The following is a 19368-nucleotide window of genomic DNA, read 5'->3' as shown; positions in this document are numbered from 1 at the left end:
GTACATGGTAAGACGTTCTAATAAAGTGGACAGTGTGTGTACTCCAGTCCCTAAAATCTGATAACATGATCATATGTGCAGTATATCGTATCATAAGCAGATGCTGCAGATGCTGACTTTAAGGCCCAACACCATTTCTTATTTATACCCCTACCCCTTGTTTTTGAGTGACATCTTACCTCTTGGACCTGAGTTACAAGGGTTAGTGGTTGAAATCTTTCCCTACGAAATGGGACCATCAAATAAAACAGAGCATTACTTCAGTAAGAGGCTACTAGCGCTGCTCTGTAGGCGACCAGCCAGTCTGCAGTGAAAGCAAAGGAGGGTAAAGTTCAGCTCCTCACTTCTGGGCTTTAGTTAAATGTAGGGAATCATATGTCTCAAAGAGAGGGGGATACGACAGTTATTTATTATTACCGACCCCTAATTGTTCAGTGATATGAAGCTGAAGTCAGCTATTCTTTAGCTTGTTGTTCTAATTTTCCCATTCCACCTTAAATGGTGCAGCAGTTCTGACGCCTGAGGTGTGTGACTCTGAAAAACCTCTGTTTGGAGGGTCATGTAGCCCTAACACTTCACCCTACCCCTCTATCTCAACAAAAATCAGGACTCCTAGGCGTGAACGCACAAAACGGAGGGGTAAGGGCTAAGAGACAGCGGCAAGGGGTGAAATGAAATTGGGCCTAAGAATCAGTGTCCAATCTTCGGTTAATTTCACATACTGATCATTTAACCCCTTCTACCCCTAAAGCAAACTTTAACCATCTCTGTTGGAGACGTGCTCACTCACATCCTACAGTGGTGCTGCAGTAGCACAGCACGTTTTTTCAATTCAAAAGACTAGGAAACCTCCTTCTCATCTATCTTGAATGTGGGAGAAACTTTTTAACTTTAAAGCTGCAACTGCTTTGAGGTGAATTTTTGGGGACAGGCTATCTGAAAAGTTTTTTTTCACTTGCTGGCAAATGCAGAATCATAGCAGAAAGCTAACATTTCTACTAGAAAGACGAAATTCTTGTTATAGCTGTATAACTGCAGTCAGTCATGTCTTCAAATCATCATTGCAATAAAGAGAATAGATTTTAAAACTGGGCCTTAATATATGCCTTAGCTGTACTGTATGGACAGATATCATATTGCTATGATATTGGTTCTGTTCATATTGTGTGATCATGATTAACATCCTTCGAACCTCAGGAGAAATGTCTGTTATTAGTCTGGATGCTCACAGCACACAATAACCAATTTCAGAAGGAGGGGTCCTGTTATATTGGTATTGCCAATACTGCAATACAGACAATCTATTGTGCAGCCTTTTGGACGTTTATCCATGTGGCCTGATCTGATGAACTTCTCCTTTTTGCACAGGGCTCATGGTCCAGACGCTCGGATCCTGGACGAGGTTAAGATGCCCCCAATGGGTCAGCTGACTCTGCCACAGATGCTCCAGATAGCTGCCCAGATTGCCTCGGGCATGGTGTATCTGGCCTCGCTCCACTTTCGTGCACAGGGACCTAGCCACCAGGAACTGCCTGGTCGGGGAAGGTCTCATGGTCAAGATTGGAGACTTTGGAATGTCCAGAGACATCTACAGCACTGATTACTACAGGGTTGGTTCAAATTGCTAGAAATATTTATTGCCTGGCCAGAATTGGGTGAAATCTGTGGGTTGTTGATGTACAGAACCAGTCAAAAGTCTGGACACAACTATTTTTACACAGTATAATATAGTAATGAGGATATCAAAATTATGCAATTGCACGTATTTGACATATGCAGTGAAAAAATTTTTGATTTTTTAAAGTGGCGCCTCTTTGCCTCGCTGCCGCTCTTGGCATTCTGTCAAGAAGCTTCATGAGGAGCCACCTAAGATGTTAGTTTTGATTTGGGAAAAAAATCGTACATATATATGGTTTTTATACTACTTGGCAGATGCTCTCATCCAGAGCAACTTAACAATGTAACGGAGGTGGGCAAATGTAGGGTTAGGAGTCTTGCCCAAGGACTCCTATACAGCATGGGGTGTTTGCTGTTACTCATTATGCTATGCCAACCGTTTTAGGAATTATTTTTAAGCAGAGGCCATTAGAATAAATGTCTTTAAGATTATGAAAAACATACTTTTAATCAGCTGTCCAAAATTTTGACTGCTACTGTAGGTGGCCTCAAGCGTCCTTAAATATGGCTTTTAAAACTCTGTATCTCTCTCTCTCTTTTTCTCCACCTCTCTCTCTTTCTCAGGTTGGAGGCAGAACCATGTTACCTATTCGTTGGATGCCACCTGAAAGCATCATGTACAGAAAGTTCACCACAGAGAGTGATATCTGGAGCTTTGGGGTTGTACTTTGGGAAATCTTCACATATGGCAAACAGCCTTGGTACCAGTTGTCCAACAGTGAGGTACACCACCCTCATGGCCTACATAAACACTGGTCTTACAACATGCAAATATCTGAGAGGAAAGAAACAAAGTTTCCTTGTTTGTGCAGATTTCATAGTGATATCATCACAGTAAAGACTTCAAAATTGAGGATATGAAATTATTTACACAACTGTTGAAAAGTGTTATTTACACTAGTGTTCAAAAAATTGTTTATGCATAAATTTGTAAAACAAATCTACTATGCTAGTCTTGTGCAACTTCATAAGTTACAAATCTTTTGTAGAAAGCTGTAAATATGAAAAAAATGTAAAATGCGTCCAGCATGATGAACTGAGCTGTAGATGATTCTAAACTTACTGAGAAAGTTATATACACTGTATAACACTGAGAGTGAACAGTGAGAGTTTTTGAAGAGTGGTGATCAAATCACAAGGAACATAACTTACTGTAAACAGATAGTTTCATTATCTATTATTTGTCATTTATAACTTTTTGTTATCTGAACAATACCTAAAATACTGCAGAAAATGATATTAAAAAACCCTTTGATGGCTAGTTTCTAATATTTAAATCTACAGTTTTAAATATTAGTGTTTGTACACAGAAAATCCTGAAAACATGTGGCCTGAATCTGAGTTTGAATCAAAACCCAAATGTCGCCCTGAATTCTGTCTAAACCTTAATTTGGCTGAACAAAATTTGGCTGAACCAAATGTAGCCCAGCATATTTTTATCTGGACCTGAATATAGCCCAACCAAATTATGTCTGAACTCAACTATAGCCCAACAAAATTCTATCTGAACCCACCTCTGTAGCTCAGCAAAATTGTCTGAACTTGACTGCATCCTGACAGTATTCTGTCTGAACCCGAATATAGCTTAATAAAATTCTGAACCCAAATATAGCTCGATGAAATTTCATCTGAACCTGAATATAGCTTAATGTAATTCTGAACCTGAATACAGCTTGATAAAGTTCTGTCTGAACCCGAATATAGCTCAATAAAATTCTGTCTGAATCTAAATACAGCTCAATAAAATTCTGTCTGAACCTGAATATAGCTTGATAAAGTTCTGTCTGAACCCGAATATAGCTCAATAAAATTATGTCTGAATCTAAATACAGCTCAATAAAATTCTGTCTGAATCTAAATACAGCTCAATAAAATTCTGTCTGAACCTGAATATAGCTTGATAAAGTTCTGTCTGAACCCGAATATAGCTCGATAAAATTCCATCTGAACCTGAATACAGCTTAATAAAGTTCTGTCTGAACCCGAATATAGCTCAATAAAATTGTCTGAATCTAAATAGAGCTCAATAAAATTCATTCTGAACCCGAATATAGCTTGATAAAATTATGTCTGAATCTAAATACAGCTCGATAAAATTCTGAACCTGAATATAGCTCAATAAAATTCTGTCTTTATATAGTTCAACAGAATTCTATCTAAACCCGACTGTAGCCAGAGAAACTTAGCGACAATTACAGCTGTCACCACATCATTTCTTAGCAAAAAAAGATAATTATCAAATTTTTAAAAAGCCTAAATATCAGTTATCCAAAATTAAATTCAAATTCTAATTATTTCCTAATTTAGATCAGTCACTGCCTTTAAATAACTTTCCAATCATTTTTATTGTGGATAATCTACACAATGCATCGTTTTCATGCTGGTCTTGTAGACCTTGGTGGACCTTGCTTCAACAACATGAGTAACTACAGCATACTATATTTGAAAAAAATAAGCAATATGAGTAAGAAGAAGAATAGTAAGGTTTAAAGGTGGGAGCTCGGTCCAAACTTGAGAAATATCTGAAAATGATGTCAAATTTGGGTTTGGAGAATATTCTGTAGAACTGTGTTTAAACAGGGCACAAAGCAACACCACTCTGACAGTGATGTAAGCTGTAAACATTCTCTTTGAAAGAGATCAGTTTGTGCTTTTATGCACTTATGATAGAGGGATCAATAGATTTATAGGTACTATAAGTGGTCCAGACCTTTCAGATTAAGGACCGAGAAGTGGACTCTGGGTGTGACCGCAACTGCGCCATTAAGGGAGAGAAGCCTCTCCTCTTTCAAGAGCAGGGTAGATCACTTTTCCTATCTACTCAATTTTAACCCGATTAGGCCTCATCTTCGCCCTGGGCCGACGTTGTTTAACCTCGTTAACCTAATCCTCGCCGGCTTGTAATGGACAGGGCTAATTATGGGGAGACTAATTGTATAGGTCATAGACAGATTGGCCATGACTTTCCTCCTGGCGTTGGAAAGGCTGGGAGAATTTCGGAAAGGGTCAATGTGAATCTTTGTTAATTCATGAGAGTGATTGATAGGCCATTTCAGCATGATGTAGTGAAGCAATGACAGGAGATTACTACACCATTCATTTAGGTGGAAGACAATGCCTACAGGGGTTGGAGTCACTGGCTGTTTAATGGATGACCAGTGGCCATGGAGAGAGAGAGCTTTTCTTATCAGTTCATGACAGTGATCAATGCACTAGTGGTGTCTGAGAAATACTCCAGTCTGTTAAACGATATTCCATAGGGCGGTGTCCATTTGAAGAAGAACTCTTATACACATTTAAAAGAATATTCCAGTGTTTATCAAGCTAATCTGCAGCATACAGTCGATTACCACTGACAGCACTTTCAGTGTGCCTCAGCAACTGTCCATTGGCTTCTATTAGAAGTGGGTTTATGTTCTTTTTCTTAAAAATAGGGAAGTTACTGCCCACTATTATTATTCATTATTCATATATACACTCATTTTATCGGTTCCACTTATCATATAGGTGCACTTTGTAGTTCTACAATTACAGACTGTAGTCCATCTGTTTCTCTGCATACTTTGTTGTCCCCCTTTTACCCTGTTCTTCAACAGTCAGGACCCCCACAGGACCACAACAGAGCAGGTATTATTTTGGTGGTGGATCATTCTCATCACTTCAGTGACACTGAGTTTCACTGTGTTAGTATGTGTTGTGCTGGTACAAGTGGATCAGACACAGCAGTCAATGCCAATGGAATAAGACACTCTCACTAGATAAAATGACTTAAAATGTGTAAAAAATGTGAAGAAACCGGTGGAATAATCTTTTAATAATCTTACAGCAATCTCATAATGAGAAATATTATATTTATTGACTACATTTAAGACATTTTCACTTGTTAAGATATTATTTTTCGCAGTAAAAACTCCAGCAGCACTGCTGTGCCTGATCCACTCATACCGGCGCAACACACCACCACCACGTCAGTGTTACTGCAGTGCTGAGAATGATGCGCCACCCAAATAATACCTGCTTTGTGGTGGTCCTGTGGGGGTCCTGAGCTTTGAAGAACAGGGTAACAAAGTATGCAGAGAAACAGATGGACTACAGTCTGTAACTGTAGAACTACAAAGTGCTCCTATATGGTCAGTGGAACTAATAAAATGGACAGATTGTAGAAACAAGAAAGCAGTTTTAATATTATAGCTAATCAATAGAAAACCGCACAGAAGACTACACTAAGGATGCATTCTGACTTGACAGGTTTGGTTCGATTAAAACGAACCATGCTTCGTTAGTGAGGTTCATTAGAGCAAGTGAGAACGCTGCCGTCCGAACTAAGTTTCTGATCCTGTTTTGACATGTGCATGTGTTTTATCTATTCATAAGCTCTGAATGTAACTATAGAACAGATAGTTTCAGTATTAAAATGATGCAGAGATGCATTTGAAGTCATAAAATACTCCATATACACATTTGACTGCACACATAACTTATATTATGTATTAATGTGTCAAGGTCTCTCCATTTAGTAAAAGCAGTAAGCCTCTCGAGGCTCTTATGGGGATTTAACCAAGCTTTGCGTGGTGTAAAACCATGATAAAGCAAGGAGTCTCATGGATACTGCTCTAATATCACAAGACAGGTGAAACTTATAAACCAACGAGTCCAGATAGAACAGAGAACATTATGATTCAGAATTATCACAGTTACTGTGTGTCATTAAATCTGCCCAATCAGTGGGGACCTTCAACTGGTATGAATTTTGTTTACATCTTTTGGGTCAATGTTAAATATGTCAGTTTATACAATAGTTAGTTCCGGCCACGCAAGCTGATTGGTTGAGAGGCGTTCTAACCGTGCTGTCATTTCGCCATAACATCACGGGTTTTTCACAAACATTGTATCACTCCGCTAAGACGCCGTTGCTAAGCAACGAGTTTCACAGCTGTAGGAGATGCTCAAGCCGTTTCAGCGTTTTTAGTTCTCACGTTGCACACAAACAGAAAATGGATACTTTTAAGATCACATTTGACCGACAGCCGATTTGGTCAGACTCTGAAGATGAGTCTACACTAAATTCCCAAACCGTCATCACCACTGAGCAGCTTTTCAGTCGGCAGCTGTGACAGAAGAACCTGAACAACCTGGAATCAGCCAGAAATGAACCCAATACCATTCGCCAAACGGTCTCTGATCCTCAGAGTCTGACCAAATCGGACTGAGCCATAAAACTGCCGCAATAAAAAACAAATAAGCTGCTCAGTGGTGTTGACAGTTTGGGAATTTAGTGTAAGGAGCTGGAGAACGAACTGCCGGCTGTGCAGCGAGTGGGCGGAGCTCGTTACTCTGACGTAGCAACAAGCTGCTTGTTAAGGAAGTATAATTTGGCGGAAGGAACTGCGAACATTAACACATATTAAATGCCGCATTCACGGCCCAGTTTATTAATTTCGTACTTTATTTATTTAACTGTTGTATAAAAGCAAGAGAACACTCGAGGCCGTGTGTTACCGCGTATGTGTGATGTTATTTCGCGATAACACACTCCCTCCCGTGTTCTATTGCTGAAGTGAACACTAAGGGAACCAGAACTAAAACGCAACGACACTGGACTAAGGGAATCTTTTTGTCGTAAGATCTGACAGGTCAAGATAAGATTACACAAATTCGTATTACAAAACAAATCTTAATGTATGAATCAGAATTTATTTATCTTACAGCATCTGATCTCAAGTTAGGAAATCTTAACTTACTCGATCGAAGTCGACAATCAGCTATCATGTCTGCTTCCTAGCAACCGACCATACGCGCACAGCTGAAACGTAAAAACGGTATCACAATAATAAAGCTAGCTAGTTAGCCAGACAGCTAGCTAACGTTAGCTACCGTTACTGAGGTGAAAAGGGTCAAACGAAACTAAAGCGATAAAAACTGAAAGTTAAGAATATTGTGTCAGCGCTTCTGGCTGCTTATCAGAGAGTCACTGCTCTCCACTTTGAGCTTCATTTCCCAAACGCTTTAGCCGAGCGCGCTAACGTTATTCCGCCTAATAAACAGACACACGATCAGCTCTGTGTCCTCATTATTCACCACCATCACTGTAGTACTTTATCTGACGAGTTTTTATCAACATGAAGGTAATAAGAGGGGTGGTGGAGATCGAGTCTGCAGTGTCTGGGGTTTTTAAACGCTGATAGAAAAAACTCGAGTCAAATCACCGTTTTCAGTGTAGATAAATGAAGCGTCATTCTGCTGGTTATAGTGAACTGAGCTGCCTGACGCTGCACAAAACAATAATAACAGAAGGTTAAGACACAAGTTAAGATTCCTCTGGGTTTGTCTTAAAGTTAGGACAGAATTTAGGAAATTTGTCTGCTTAGCTTGTTTCTGTAATACTGTTTCCTTATCTGGAGTTGATGGATAAGATTATGAGCTTAATAACTGTTCTGTAAAAGCTTCTGTCCTTAAATCAGTCCTAACTAAAGGTGTCATGGTGACTAAACAGAAAAGATTTCAGACTTAAGAAGTTTCTGTAATAGTAAGGATAAACACACCCTAAGAAAAATAAATTAGGAAAGCAGAATAACTAGAAACTAAACTGGAAACAAGAACCACCATCCAGTGGGTAAAACAAAACAAGGAAAACACAACCACACAACAAAGCCAAGCAAACAACAAGACAAAGACATGGAGTATATATATCCAAGGGAAGAACACCTGGGGACAACGGCACGGCATGGCGATAGACAAGACACAGGTGCAAGACATGAGAAAGGGGGCAGAGAGCCAAAACAAAAACAACAGGGACAATGTAAGCATGGAGGGAACAGACAGAGACAAGGACGAGGCATATTACAGGTAATCAACTGTGGATACAGATGCAGTAAACAGAGATTAGGTGGACAAACAGTGGGGTATTGCTGTAAGAGCGTGCTTTAGCAGCATAGGAACATGGCATCGCTACCAGTGAGGCTTTCTTACCTTTTACTGCCTTTGCTTTATGTAAAACGGTCAGTAATTTTGAAAGTTTTCTGCATTCCCGCTCACTTGCAACAGGCTGTTCACCTCCATAATGGACTTCGCTTTTTGAAGTAAGGCTTTCACTCAGCCTTCGCAAAGGCTGTGTGTGCTCACACTGTGAAATGCACTTTAAAACCAATCACAAAATGAAACCAGACCCTGCAGGCAGATATCGTTTAAAATCACCAGAATCAGCATCTGCAGCTATTTTAACTCTCAGCTTTCACCATTAATGGAGGGCCTCACCCAAAGATACAAACATCAGACTGAGTAAATGCTAATGAAAAGCTAGTTTTTTAAAAAAGCAGCCCCTGTTAGTGTACCCTTTTATTGCAGTACCATTTAAAAGTGTGGATGCCTCATACAGAAAAAAAACATATTCTAAATGTATTTATCAAATATTTTTCCACAATGTATGAAAATGGCCAAAAAATAAACTTATTTGTTAAATATATTTTAATATGCATTTTAAATATATTTAACATGCATTTATTTGTAATTGTTATTATATTTTTCAAGTGTATATGGTTTTAACAAAGTTCACAGTTTTAACTAAACAGTACTGACTTCTGTGTTTTGCATTGTGCTTTGCATTAATCATGTACGTATACAGCAATACAGCATGTATTTCAATATTGATATACTGTGAAAATAGTTATTTCAATATTGACACTTGCTTTTGTCATATATATATATATATATATATATATATATATATATATACACACACCGTATTTTGGCTTTTTCTTACATTTTCAAATGATTTGATAAATACATTTACATAATTTTTGTAATGGAAGGCTATAAGCTTCCATTACTTGTTAGCTACACTCTTAAAAATGGTGGTTCTTCAAGGGTCCTTAGTAAAGAAAATGGTTCTATTTAGAACCATGAACACTCAAAGAACCCTTTGCATGATTGAAGGACTCTTTGCTTTGTTCCATGGTTTTTCAGATTGGTGGAGAATGCGCCGTAGATGGCTGCTTTTTGAAAAGGGTTCTATATAGCACCAACAATGAGTTCTTCTACTGTAACAATGTCAAGCCTGTGACAACAGAGGAACCCTTATTGGTGCTCTATGGATCCATATTAAACATACTCTCCATCAATGTGAAGAACACTTTCACCTTGCAAAGAATCCTTCAATCATGCAAATGGTTCTTTGAGTGTTTGTAGTTCTATATAGAACCATTTTCTTTACTAAAGAAACCTTGAAGGACTGTCTTTTGTGTGTACATTAGCGTCATAGTTCTAGACAAGTGTTCCAAACTATCTGCTGGGTGCGCAATTAAAATAGAAGAGTTTTTATTTTGGATATAAATGTGTTCTAAGGTGACCACTTCATTTAAATTTGTCTCAGAAACTCATTTCAAGCTTTCAAATTTTTTGCATAAATCAGTCATTGAGATTGAGAGTGGTTTGATGTGAAATGCTTCATTGTAGGCAAACTTACCTACTCAGAGTTCTTCACAGTGGTGGTGATAGGAACCAGGGGTCACCATGACTACAATACTAATATAGCCATTTTATTTACTATCCAAAAGCACCAGTGAATCTACATGTGCCTTTTGAGTTTTTATACGTAACGCTGATAATAATAAAATATGTTTTCTTTGGGGACTATTTTGCCTTACGATGCCCTGTACCTCTCCACCAATGCAGGCATTTTAAAAATATATTTTAGGCCAAAATCTTTGCTTTAGACTGTCATATAACAATGACTCATCAGGCAGTGCATATATAACCATTTTTTGTAATAACTTTTTTGCACAACTTTCAAGGTTGTTACCCACTGAATGTGATGCAAATAAATGAAAATGTGAAATATTCTAACCTTTTTTTCACATCAAAACTATACAGACCAGATGCAACACATTTTTTGGGGAATTTTGTCATGTTGTTCCACCGTGATAAAAATACACAGGCAGAATCTCTAACAAAATGTTCTTGGCTTCTCACAAAACAGGCAAACTGTGGCACTGTGCAGGATGCCTTCTAGTAAGAGCGAAAGGAGAACAGAGAGTTCTCTCCACTTCGTTCCAGAGCTTAAACTTTGTGCTTCCATGTAGTTCAGATCTCCTTAACTCAATTTGCGTTGATTATGGAGATGCAGCTCCACAAGAGATGAAGCACAAAACGAATGGGCTGCAAATAAGATATTCCAGTGCAAATAAGACCTCCTTTGCTCCTGACAGAGCGAGGAAACGCTGACACTGGACTACTCTCCATTTTAGAAAAGTGGTGTGAAGAGCCTCATGGGTTCATTAAGAAGCTGCTTCCACATTCGGTTCTGATGTTTGTATCTCAATTTGAGCTTCATTTTAGCAAGAAAGTTCTAGTTGCTTGGACGCAACTGATCCATCATGTGGGTTGATGCCAAATCAACATCAGAGACAACCGTGATTGGTCAGTGAGTTCATGTTGAAGGTGAAAGTTTGGAAGAGTTGAAAAGAGGGCGAATAAAATAACGTTGCACTTTCACCATCCAAGAAACCACAAGATATTAACTGTAATACACATGCTCGAATTAATTTATCATGGTCTGTATAAATCACACAAGTAAATGCCTTAAGAGGGATTGAACATGTCGGACGTCTAGTTCCTATCATTACCACTGTGACCAAACCTGACTGAGTTTCTCTAGAATGACACATTCTACACATCAAACCACTCTGAATAACGATGTTAACATCTTAAACATTGAATTATTTGGTTTTAATTGGTGGAATTCACTGATGATAAGGAATAGCATACATCTGATTAGGCATTTCCAGCTGTTTTACTACTGTTGTATGTTTTAAAGTAATCCTGTGGTTTATTTAGCACTAAAGCTTGGGCTCCTCTGCAGGCAATCGAGTGCATCACGCAGGGCAGAGAGCTGGAGAGGCCGCGGACGTGTCCCAAAGAGGTTCACCTCCTCATGCAAGGCTGCTGGCAGAGGGAGCCGCAGCAGCGCCTCGTCATCAAGGACATCTACAGCCGCCTGGTGGCCTTGGTCAAGAACCCTCCGGTCTACTTGGACATCCTGGAGTGAGCCGAGATAAAGGCCCGGCCTGAAGCAGGTTTGGGTCGAAGAGATGAATCCTGTGGAACACTGGAAATGGAGACGGAGCCAAAGGAACTGTAATGTTTGTATAGTAGAGTTCCCGCACTGACATTGCTATGCCACGCTTGGTCACTCTTCAATGGAGCATCCATCAAGCATTATTTTTGTGGGAAGGACAAAGATGGCGGTCAGCTAAGTGCAATTCCTTTGAGTGTTCAGCAGTTCCGAGAAGCGCAAATTCATCCAGAAATGAAGCGTCCAGGAATAGTCGGAATACAAAAGACCAAGTCCATTCCATTCAAGCTTTTCTTTAATCCAACCCAGGAGGATGTTCGTATTCAGTTATTGTGTTTAACTCCTACATTATGTAAAAACATAATCATCCTTTTATGTGATCTTTTGGTGTCTTTGTCTTGTCATAGAAATTGGCTTAAGTCAAGTTGCAGTGTTTTCCATGTCGTGCCAAGTCGATTGCACTATTTGAAACTTCACACCTCCCTTTGTCTTGCAATTATAAATAATAAGTGTATTATATAGAGATGTATTATGAGTGCACTGAAACTGCATGTATTGGTCTTTACTTATTGTTAAATGCCACCGCCGGTGCTTTGTGAGGCCCTGTAATTACCTCTTCGCAGCAAACCTCCGTGAAGCCCCTCTTTATTAGAGTGCAGTTCGGAGAATCAGACATGACGGGATCAGAGAACAGCTTCTCGACGCAACGCTGCATGTGAGAGCGTAGATACTGTTAATTAGGTATTCATGTCGGTGCCTACAGATTTGTTAGTTTTGTCAGTTATATATTTTTCCTTTCCATTTATTTGAGGTTAATTTAACTTATTTAATGTCTTATAAACTACATCATATAAGAATTGCGCATTTAAGGCCAATAGGTTTGATGAAAGAACCAGTCGTACAAACACACTCATTCTCAATCTGCTGATTTGAGAGAACAGTTTTCTGATATATACGATGAATCTGCCATTCTTTGTCATATGCAAAAATTTGGGCTCCCCAGTCAAATGACGTTTTGTTGATTTTTTCAATGAAAATAAGTTGACGCATCCTTGCAAAATGTGGCACTTTTTATATTTTATGTTTTATTCCCTCAATAAATACGAACTGGGCACAAAAACTGACCATTTTTAAGTGTGGCGCAGTGGTTTTCAAATTGGGGTTGCCACCAGTTGGTGGGTCACAGTGTGGGACCAAGTGGGTCAAATGAGTGCCCCCCGCCTCTAGAAAAAAAGACAACATACTCTAAATAATAATCCATGTTGCCACCGTGCCGCATCAAAACAAGCATGAATTAGCCTAATTAATCAGCGATAATCAGAGTGCAGTGCTGCCCGGCCTTATAAACTAGCTGACAACATGGATTAGCAGGGACATCATATTTAAATAAGACCAACTAAAAATTCTAATCAGTATAGGCTTATATGTGTTTTTTTCTTTGAAATGTTTGCCTCATTTCTCTTCACAGAATGTTGGGTGGGCTGCAGGGCAAACACTACCTCTATACGAGGGGCCTGGCATGAAAAACAGACCCCCTGCTGTAGAAAACTTATTTTCACACAGAAAATCAGCAAAAGATCATTTGATGCCTGTCAAATCTTTGCATACAAGTGTTTAAATTAGCCATTGTGATCTAAAATCTTGACGTTTGGTTATTTGACTTTTTACTCCAAATTCAAATATAATTAAAATGTGCTTATGTGATGTTAACATGAATCTAAATTCAATCTTGTGTATGATATTATCAATGTAATATCAGCAACTGCAGAATTACTTAGGGATCCCATATTGTTTAGCTTTTGTTTTTTGGTATTTTGGGGTGTCAATTATGCAAATACTGAACATACCTGAACAGGTGACCTTCTTGTGGACCATTTAGGAAGTTGTTTGGAGCTACAAGTGTATATCATGGCGAAGTCATGTGAGCCACCTTCACATAAAAAGTACAATAAAAATAAAATAATGAATGGTCTTCCACAGGGCCCATTGTATAGGTCATTCTGACCAATGCAACAATATGGTTTTCACAATTTCACATGGAATTCTTCATTAAACCACTTTAATGGGGAATTACAATGATTATTCAAACATCATGCATAATTCATTCACTGAGATGTAAGCAGAGGCATTCAGGGTGGTTTGGTGTGAAATGGTTTATTGTAGAGAAACATACCAACTCAGATTTCTTTACAGTGGTGGTGATAGGGACCAGGGGTCGCCATGTCGACAACACAAATGTGGCCTTTTTGTTTACTATCCAAAATGACCAGTGAACCCGTGTCTTCTGAGTGTTTATATGTTGATGATGGTAAAATAGTGGTAATTCTGAAAAAAATAAGTTTTCTTTTGGGGACCATTTTGCCTTGTATTTCTCCGCTGTTACAAATCCTTTTAGTCTAAAATATTATACGTAAACTACTGTAAAACAGTGTCTCAGGCGTCACGCAGTATATTCTTAACCATTTCATATAATAGCTTTCTGTGAGGGAGCTTTTAGAGGCATTACACTCTTCAGATGACTGGTTTCTATCCCACCACTCTGGCTTGAATTATGCCTAAAGTTTGAAAAAATCCAAAATTTCCACTTCGTTTTGAGTTTGAGTCAAATTCCTGGGAAATGTACAAATCTTACCCTGAGAAATTGTTTCGAGCCTGTTTAGCCTTCACATTAATTGCAGTGTGTCCACAGAAGCATTTTTGCTTGGAAATTGCTTTAAAATCACTACATGAAAGACATGATTTCAGTTCAGCAGGCTATCATTTGTAATTACTGTACAAATAAATATCACTGTTTGAATAAAGCTGTCATCAGTGCTTGTGTATTAATAAGGCCTTCTATTCAAGCACATTTTATCACTTTTCAAAAGGAACCTTCTGCCTTGGACACACACACAACCTCGCTGAGCGTGACGTGAATAGACTCAGTGGATACTAATTACACGCTGTTACTGAATACAGCTCTGTCTTATCACAGTATAATTAGATTACAGAACACTGGTCACAATCTGCTGCATTAGATTCCATCAATATTGATAAAAATAGGCCTAATTATTTATTTACATGTATTTCTTCCATGCAAACCCACTGTCAGGGTGGGTTCCTGATGCAAAAATGTGTTGACTGTCAAACATTAGTCAGCTACAGTCATTTGTACATGCATATCGTCGATATCCAAAGAAAAACAAGTACTTCCAAAATAGTAACTTCACGGGAGAGGGCAAAAACCGTCTTTACTTTCAATGTAAGTTAATGGAAAGAGATTTTATTCTAATTTTGGAGCATTTCTATTGGTCCAATCATCATGAAATTTTCACACAATGTAAAGGACAGCTGCTGAGCTCAAATGATGCAGAAAAGTAAAAATTGTAAAAAAAATGGAGATACATGTTTTTCATTGGACAGTCATGATATGTTTGATATGGGGTGTAACTGGACATAGGCCACATAACATTATAGACATGTCCTGTTGCAAATAAGATTGTTTCAACATAATCAGTCAAAATTTCAAGAAAATAAGCCACAATTTCTACATAGTCAAAATCTTGAAAAAATAAATCATTAATTTGACCTAATCAGTCACAATATTGATAAAATAAACCATTAATTTGACATAGTCACAATCTGAGAAATAAACCATTAATTTGACATAGTCACAATCTGAGAAATAAACCATTATTTTGACATAGTCACAATCTGATAAATAAACCATTATTTTGACATAATCAGTCACAATCTGAGAAAATAAACTATTATTTTGACATAATCAGTCACAATCTGAGAAATAAACCATTAATTTGACATAATCAGTCACAATCTGAGAAATAAACCATTATTTTGACATAATCAGTCACAATCTGAGAAAATAAACTATTATTTTGACATAGTCAAAATCTGAGAAAATAAACTATTATTTTGACATAATCAGTCACAATCTGAGAAAATAAACCATTATTTTGACATAATCAGTCACAATCTGAGAAAATAAACCATTATTTTGACATAATCAGTCACAATCTGAGAAAATAAACCATTATTTTGACATGGTCAAAATCTGAGAAAATAAATCATTATTTTGACATAATCAGTCACAATCTGAGAAATAAACCATTAATTTGACATAATCAGTCACAATCTGAGAAAATAAACCATTATTTTGACATAGTCAAAATCTGAGAAAATAAATCATTAATTTGACTTAATCAGTCACAATATTGATAAAATAAACCATTAATTTGACATAATCAGTCAAAATCTGAGAAAATAAACCATTATTTTGACATAATCAGTCACAGTCTGAGAAATAAACCATTAATTTGACATAATCAGTCAAAATCTGAGAAAATAAACCATTAATTTGACATAGTCAAAATGTAAAATGTTCAGCATTACAAGCTTTTCCATTCCATTCCATTCAACCCTACTTTACTGAAGCACTCGCTCATAATGACATGCCTGACATGGTGAGATGTTTTTGAGAGATTGGAGGACCTACAAGAGGTCAGCAGATGGACAAACCTGATAGGGACCGTTAGACTCTAATTCTAAACTGAATGTAATTGTAATTGTATCTGTACATCATTTCCACATCAATACAATGTATTACAGTAACAGTCATTGCTGTGAACAGAAAGACAAAACTGTTTTGTTCATGTGGAAAACATATACACATTCAGAACAGGTCAATTCAGTTCATTACTCTTTTAGCATGGAGTCAAAGCAGAAAACTCAATAGCTGTAATAATTTATTATTATTAAAGTTTATATAAGTATTGGAGTTTATTTAGTTTTTGTTTTATTCCCGTACTACTCGATAAGACTCCTATCTGTCTGCACAGAAACTGGCCATTGTTAAACATTTCAAATGTGACAGATTTAGCCATCAGGTAAGTAATTGACACTCTTCAAAATAAAGGCCCTTTCAGTGATTGGTATTATTTGAAATGAGATGTGTGAGTGTGAAGAACCTTCGTGAAGTTTGTGTGAAGGCCTGTTCTAATGTAAATGTTTTAGTTTTTTTCCTATTTTGGTTCTTTGACACAAAAGAACTTCTTTTGGTTCCCTAAAGATCCATGTTTGAGATCCAAGAACCTGTTAAAGAACGCTCACCACTCAAAGTTCTTTAACAGTTTCAGGGTTTTTCCAAAAACCTTTTACATTGTGAGGTTTTTAAACGATCAAAAAGTTCTTCACCCTCACATCTCATCTGCAAAAATCAGTTCTCAAAAGAACCACCCACTGAAACCAAAAGTGGTTTGCGAGTGTGGTGTTGGGCAAAGAACTTGTTTTGGTGCTTTTATTGTTAAGAGAGTAGAAGCCTTAGTCTAAGCCAAGAATCATTAAGGAACCTTTATTATTATGAGTATTTATGGGTCGTTCTACTGAACTGGTTCAAAGTCAGAACTGCAAACAGATTTTGAAGTTTTCACTGGTTTGAATTTTGGACTAAAATCCTTTTACTTGTAATGACCTGATGCCTTAATTGTGTTTATTTTATTAAAATAAATGATTGAACATTCCATTTTATCACTACCAAATCAATCGTAACACTACTGAAACTTACCAAATCTTTCAGTAGTGACAGTTTCAGTACATGACAAGCAATTAGTTATACAGTTGTACACACATAAAATGATATGTGTTGAATATGTGTTTTGCTAGTGACAATTCTTACAGTTACACACTGATTTTCAGACAATGAGATTTAACTGCTCACCATGTGGTCAAACAGATGCAGCCTCACTTCCTGCTCTGAAATACAGGACTAAAACTTGGCGTGAAAACTTGGGGCTGCACTTTTGTAAAAAACTTTTGTATTTAAACATTAAACTTATGATAAATCTAAATATTTAAACTTCCCTTTAAAAGAAATCGTTGTTTTTTGAAAATTGAAAAAAATACCAAAAAATGTAAGCATTATTTTCACAAGTGTAAGTTTAGGAGTCAGGGTTTGGGACCAACACCAACAGAAGGTATCCTATCAATGATGACTTTGTATATCGCTGCTGTCAGAACAAAACCTTTTATCTCCAAAATAGTAACTTTACAGGAGAAGCAAAAACCATACTTTCCTTTTAATGTAAGTCAATGGAACCAGACATTTTTCCAAGTCATTTTGGGCCGTTTCTTTTGGTTCATTCTTCATAGAATTTAAACAGGGCAGCAGGCATTTTCAAATTATGTCAGAAACAGAAAAACAACAAAAATGGAGAGATGAGATTTTCTTCCAACAGCAGCGATATATTTAGCTCATTAGTATCTCAACTAATGCTTTAAACACATCATAACAGTCATTCTAAATATCTAAGGATCTGAATACTCAATTGTTTTTTTAATTAGTTTGTTTTACTGTAGGACACTGTTTGAACTAATTCAGTAGAATGGGTCTATATAAGCAATTGACATCATTTTGTTACAATGGTTTCACTGATTTGATTCTATAATTAAAAATAAAAATCACACCAAATCTTCTCTCTCTCAAAAATCCTTATCATTCTGAAAATTCTGACTTCTGATCACTGACCACGCAGCACTGGGGTTGATTTCTCTTTACATTGTAAAACTCTACATCCTCTCCCCCCATCACCCAGCTCGGAGTCCTATAAGCCCTCTTTATCTGAATAAAGTGGAGAGACAATTGACAGGAAATAAATCTAATCTTCCAGATCATCTCCCAGAAACACAAACAGCATTTTCACGCCACTGCCACACTCTCCACTCCGCTCCTTCATTTAGCTCCGGCTGGCTGTGCGGGTCGAGCCCCCCAGGGAGCGGTAATGGATGGGGGTTAATGCTACTACTGGCTCGTGCACAGCTTCTCTCTGAGGTGTTTGAAGGAATACTCCAGTGTTTCTGACCTAATCTCAATCTGCTGCATCTGTCGATTACCAGCAACAATGGTTTTGATGCATGGTTTCCCTGTAATTAGAAAAGCACTGAAAACCTGTTGAATGGGCGGCTGTAGAATTCATCAGTGAATAAATTAATGCAAAATATTTGTAGAATACAAATTCTGAAGTCAAAGGTATTTGTAGATTTAGCTATAGAATTCTTCTCTCGGGATGGGACAAGTTTTCCAGAGGGAAGAATTTGCCAACTTAGTGATGTGGCCGGAGTTTTAAAATGAACGTGGAATAAAAAATATATATAATGTTATACAGGAGAAATTATATGTTCAACCTGGGATATAATAGAAAATATAATGTTAAACATAATCTACATACAATACGTAGTCAATCAATGGGATATTTAGACAATACAACTCAAGAGAGTGTGTTATCGTGAATAACATCACGGCTGTGACTTGGTCAGTCATGATGTTATTCACAACAATGCACGAGATTAATTGGTCTATAGCTTTTATTCAGTTCTGAAAAATAAAGAAAAAGTAAAGAAGCTCTAAACATTGCATCAAATGTGCTGTAATATTGTTAAATCCTTCCAATACAGCCATAAAACTGTCACATCATCAGGTTCAGCTCAGCTTTTGCAATATTTGCCAGATTAACCTGAATAATGTTTTGTTCCAGTCAGTCTGTAAAGCAGCCCAGCTTGTTTACTGATTATGTTCTGTTAGTTTCTGGCTAATTCCAGTTTGTTTAGTTGACTAAAACTCGCTTAGGATC

The 19368-nt window shown here is 37.4% G+C and overlaps 1 protein-coding gene across 1 annotated transcript in view; it reads left to right on the top strand.

Annotated features, from left to right (window-relative positions):
- The window catches only part of ntrk1 (neurotrophic tyrosine kinase, receptor, type 1), a 57776-nt gene extending 46057 nt beyond the window's left edge, over positions 1-11719 (top strand). Inside the window, 4 exon segments of the mRNA XM_036558155.1 lie at positions 1369-1498; positions 1500-1610; positions 2242-2400; positions 11534-11719. Of these exon segments, the coding sequence (XP_036414048.1) occupies positions 1369-1498; positions 1500-1610; positions 2242-2400; positions 11534-11719 (586 nt within the window).
- Positions 11720-19368: the final 7649 nt, after the last annotated feature.

The sequence above is a fragment of the Colossoma macropomum genome, unplaced genomic scaffold, assembly GCF_904425465.1.
Source record: "Colossoma macropomum unplaced genomic scaffold, Colossoma_macropomum, whole genome shotgun sequence".
Classification (NCBI taxonomy): domain Eukaryota; kingdom Metazoa; phylum Chordata; class Actinopteri; order Characiformes; family Serrasalmidae; genus Colossoma; species Colossoma macropomum.
Note: the sequence above shows the minus strand (reverse complement) of the source record. Positions and strands in the feature narration are given on the sequence as shown.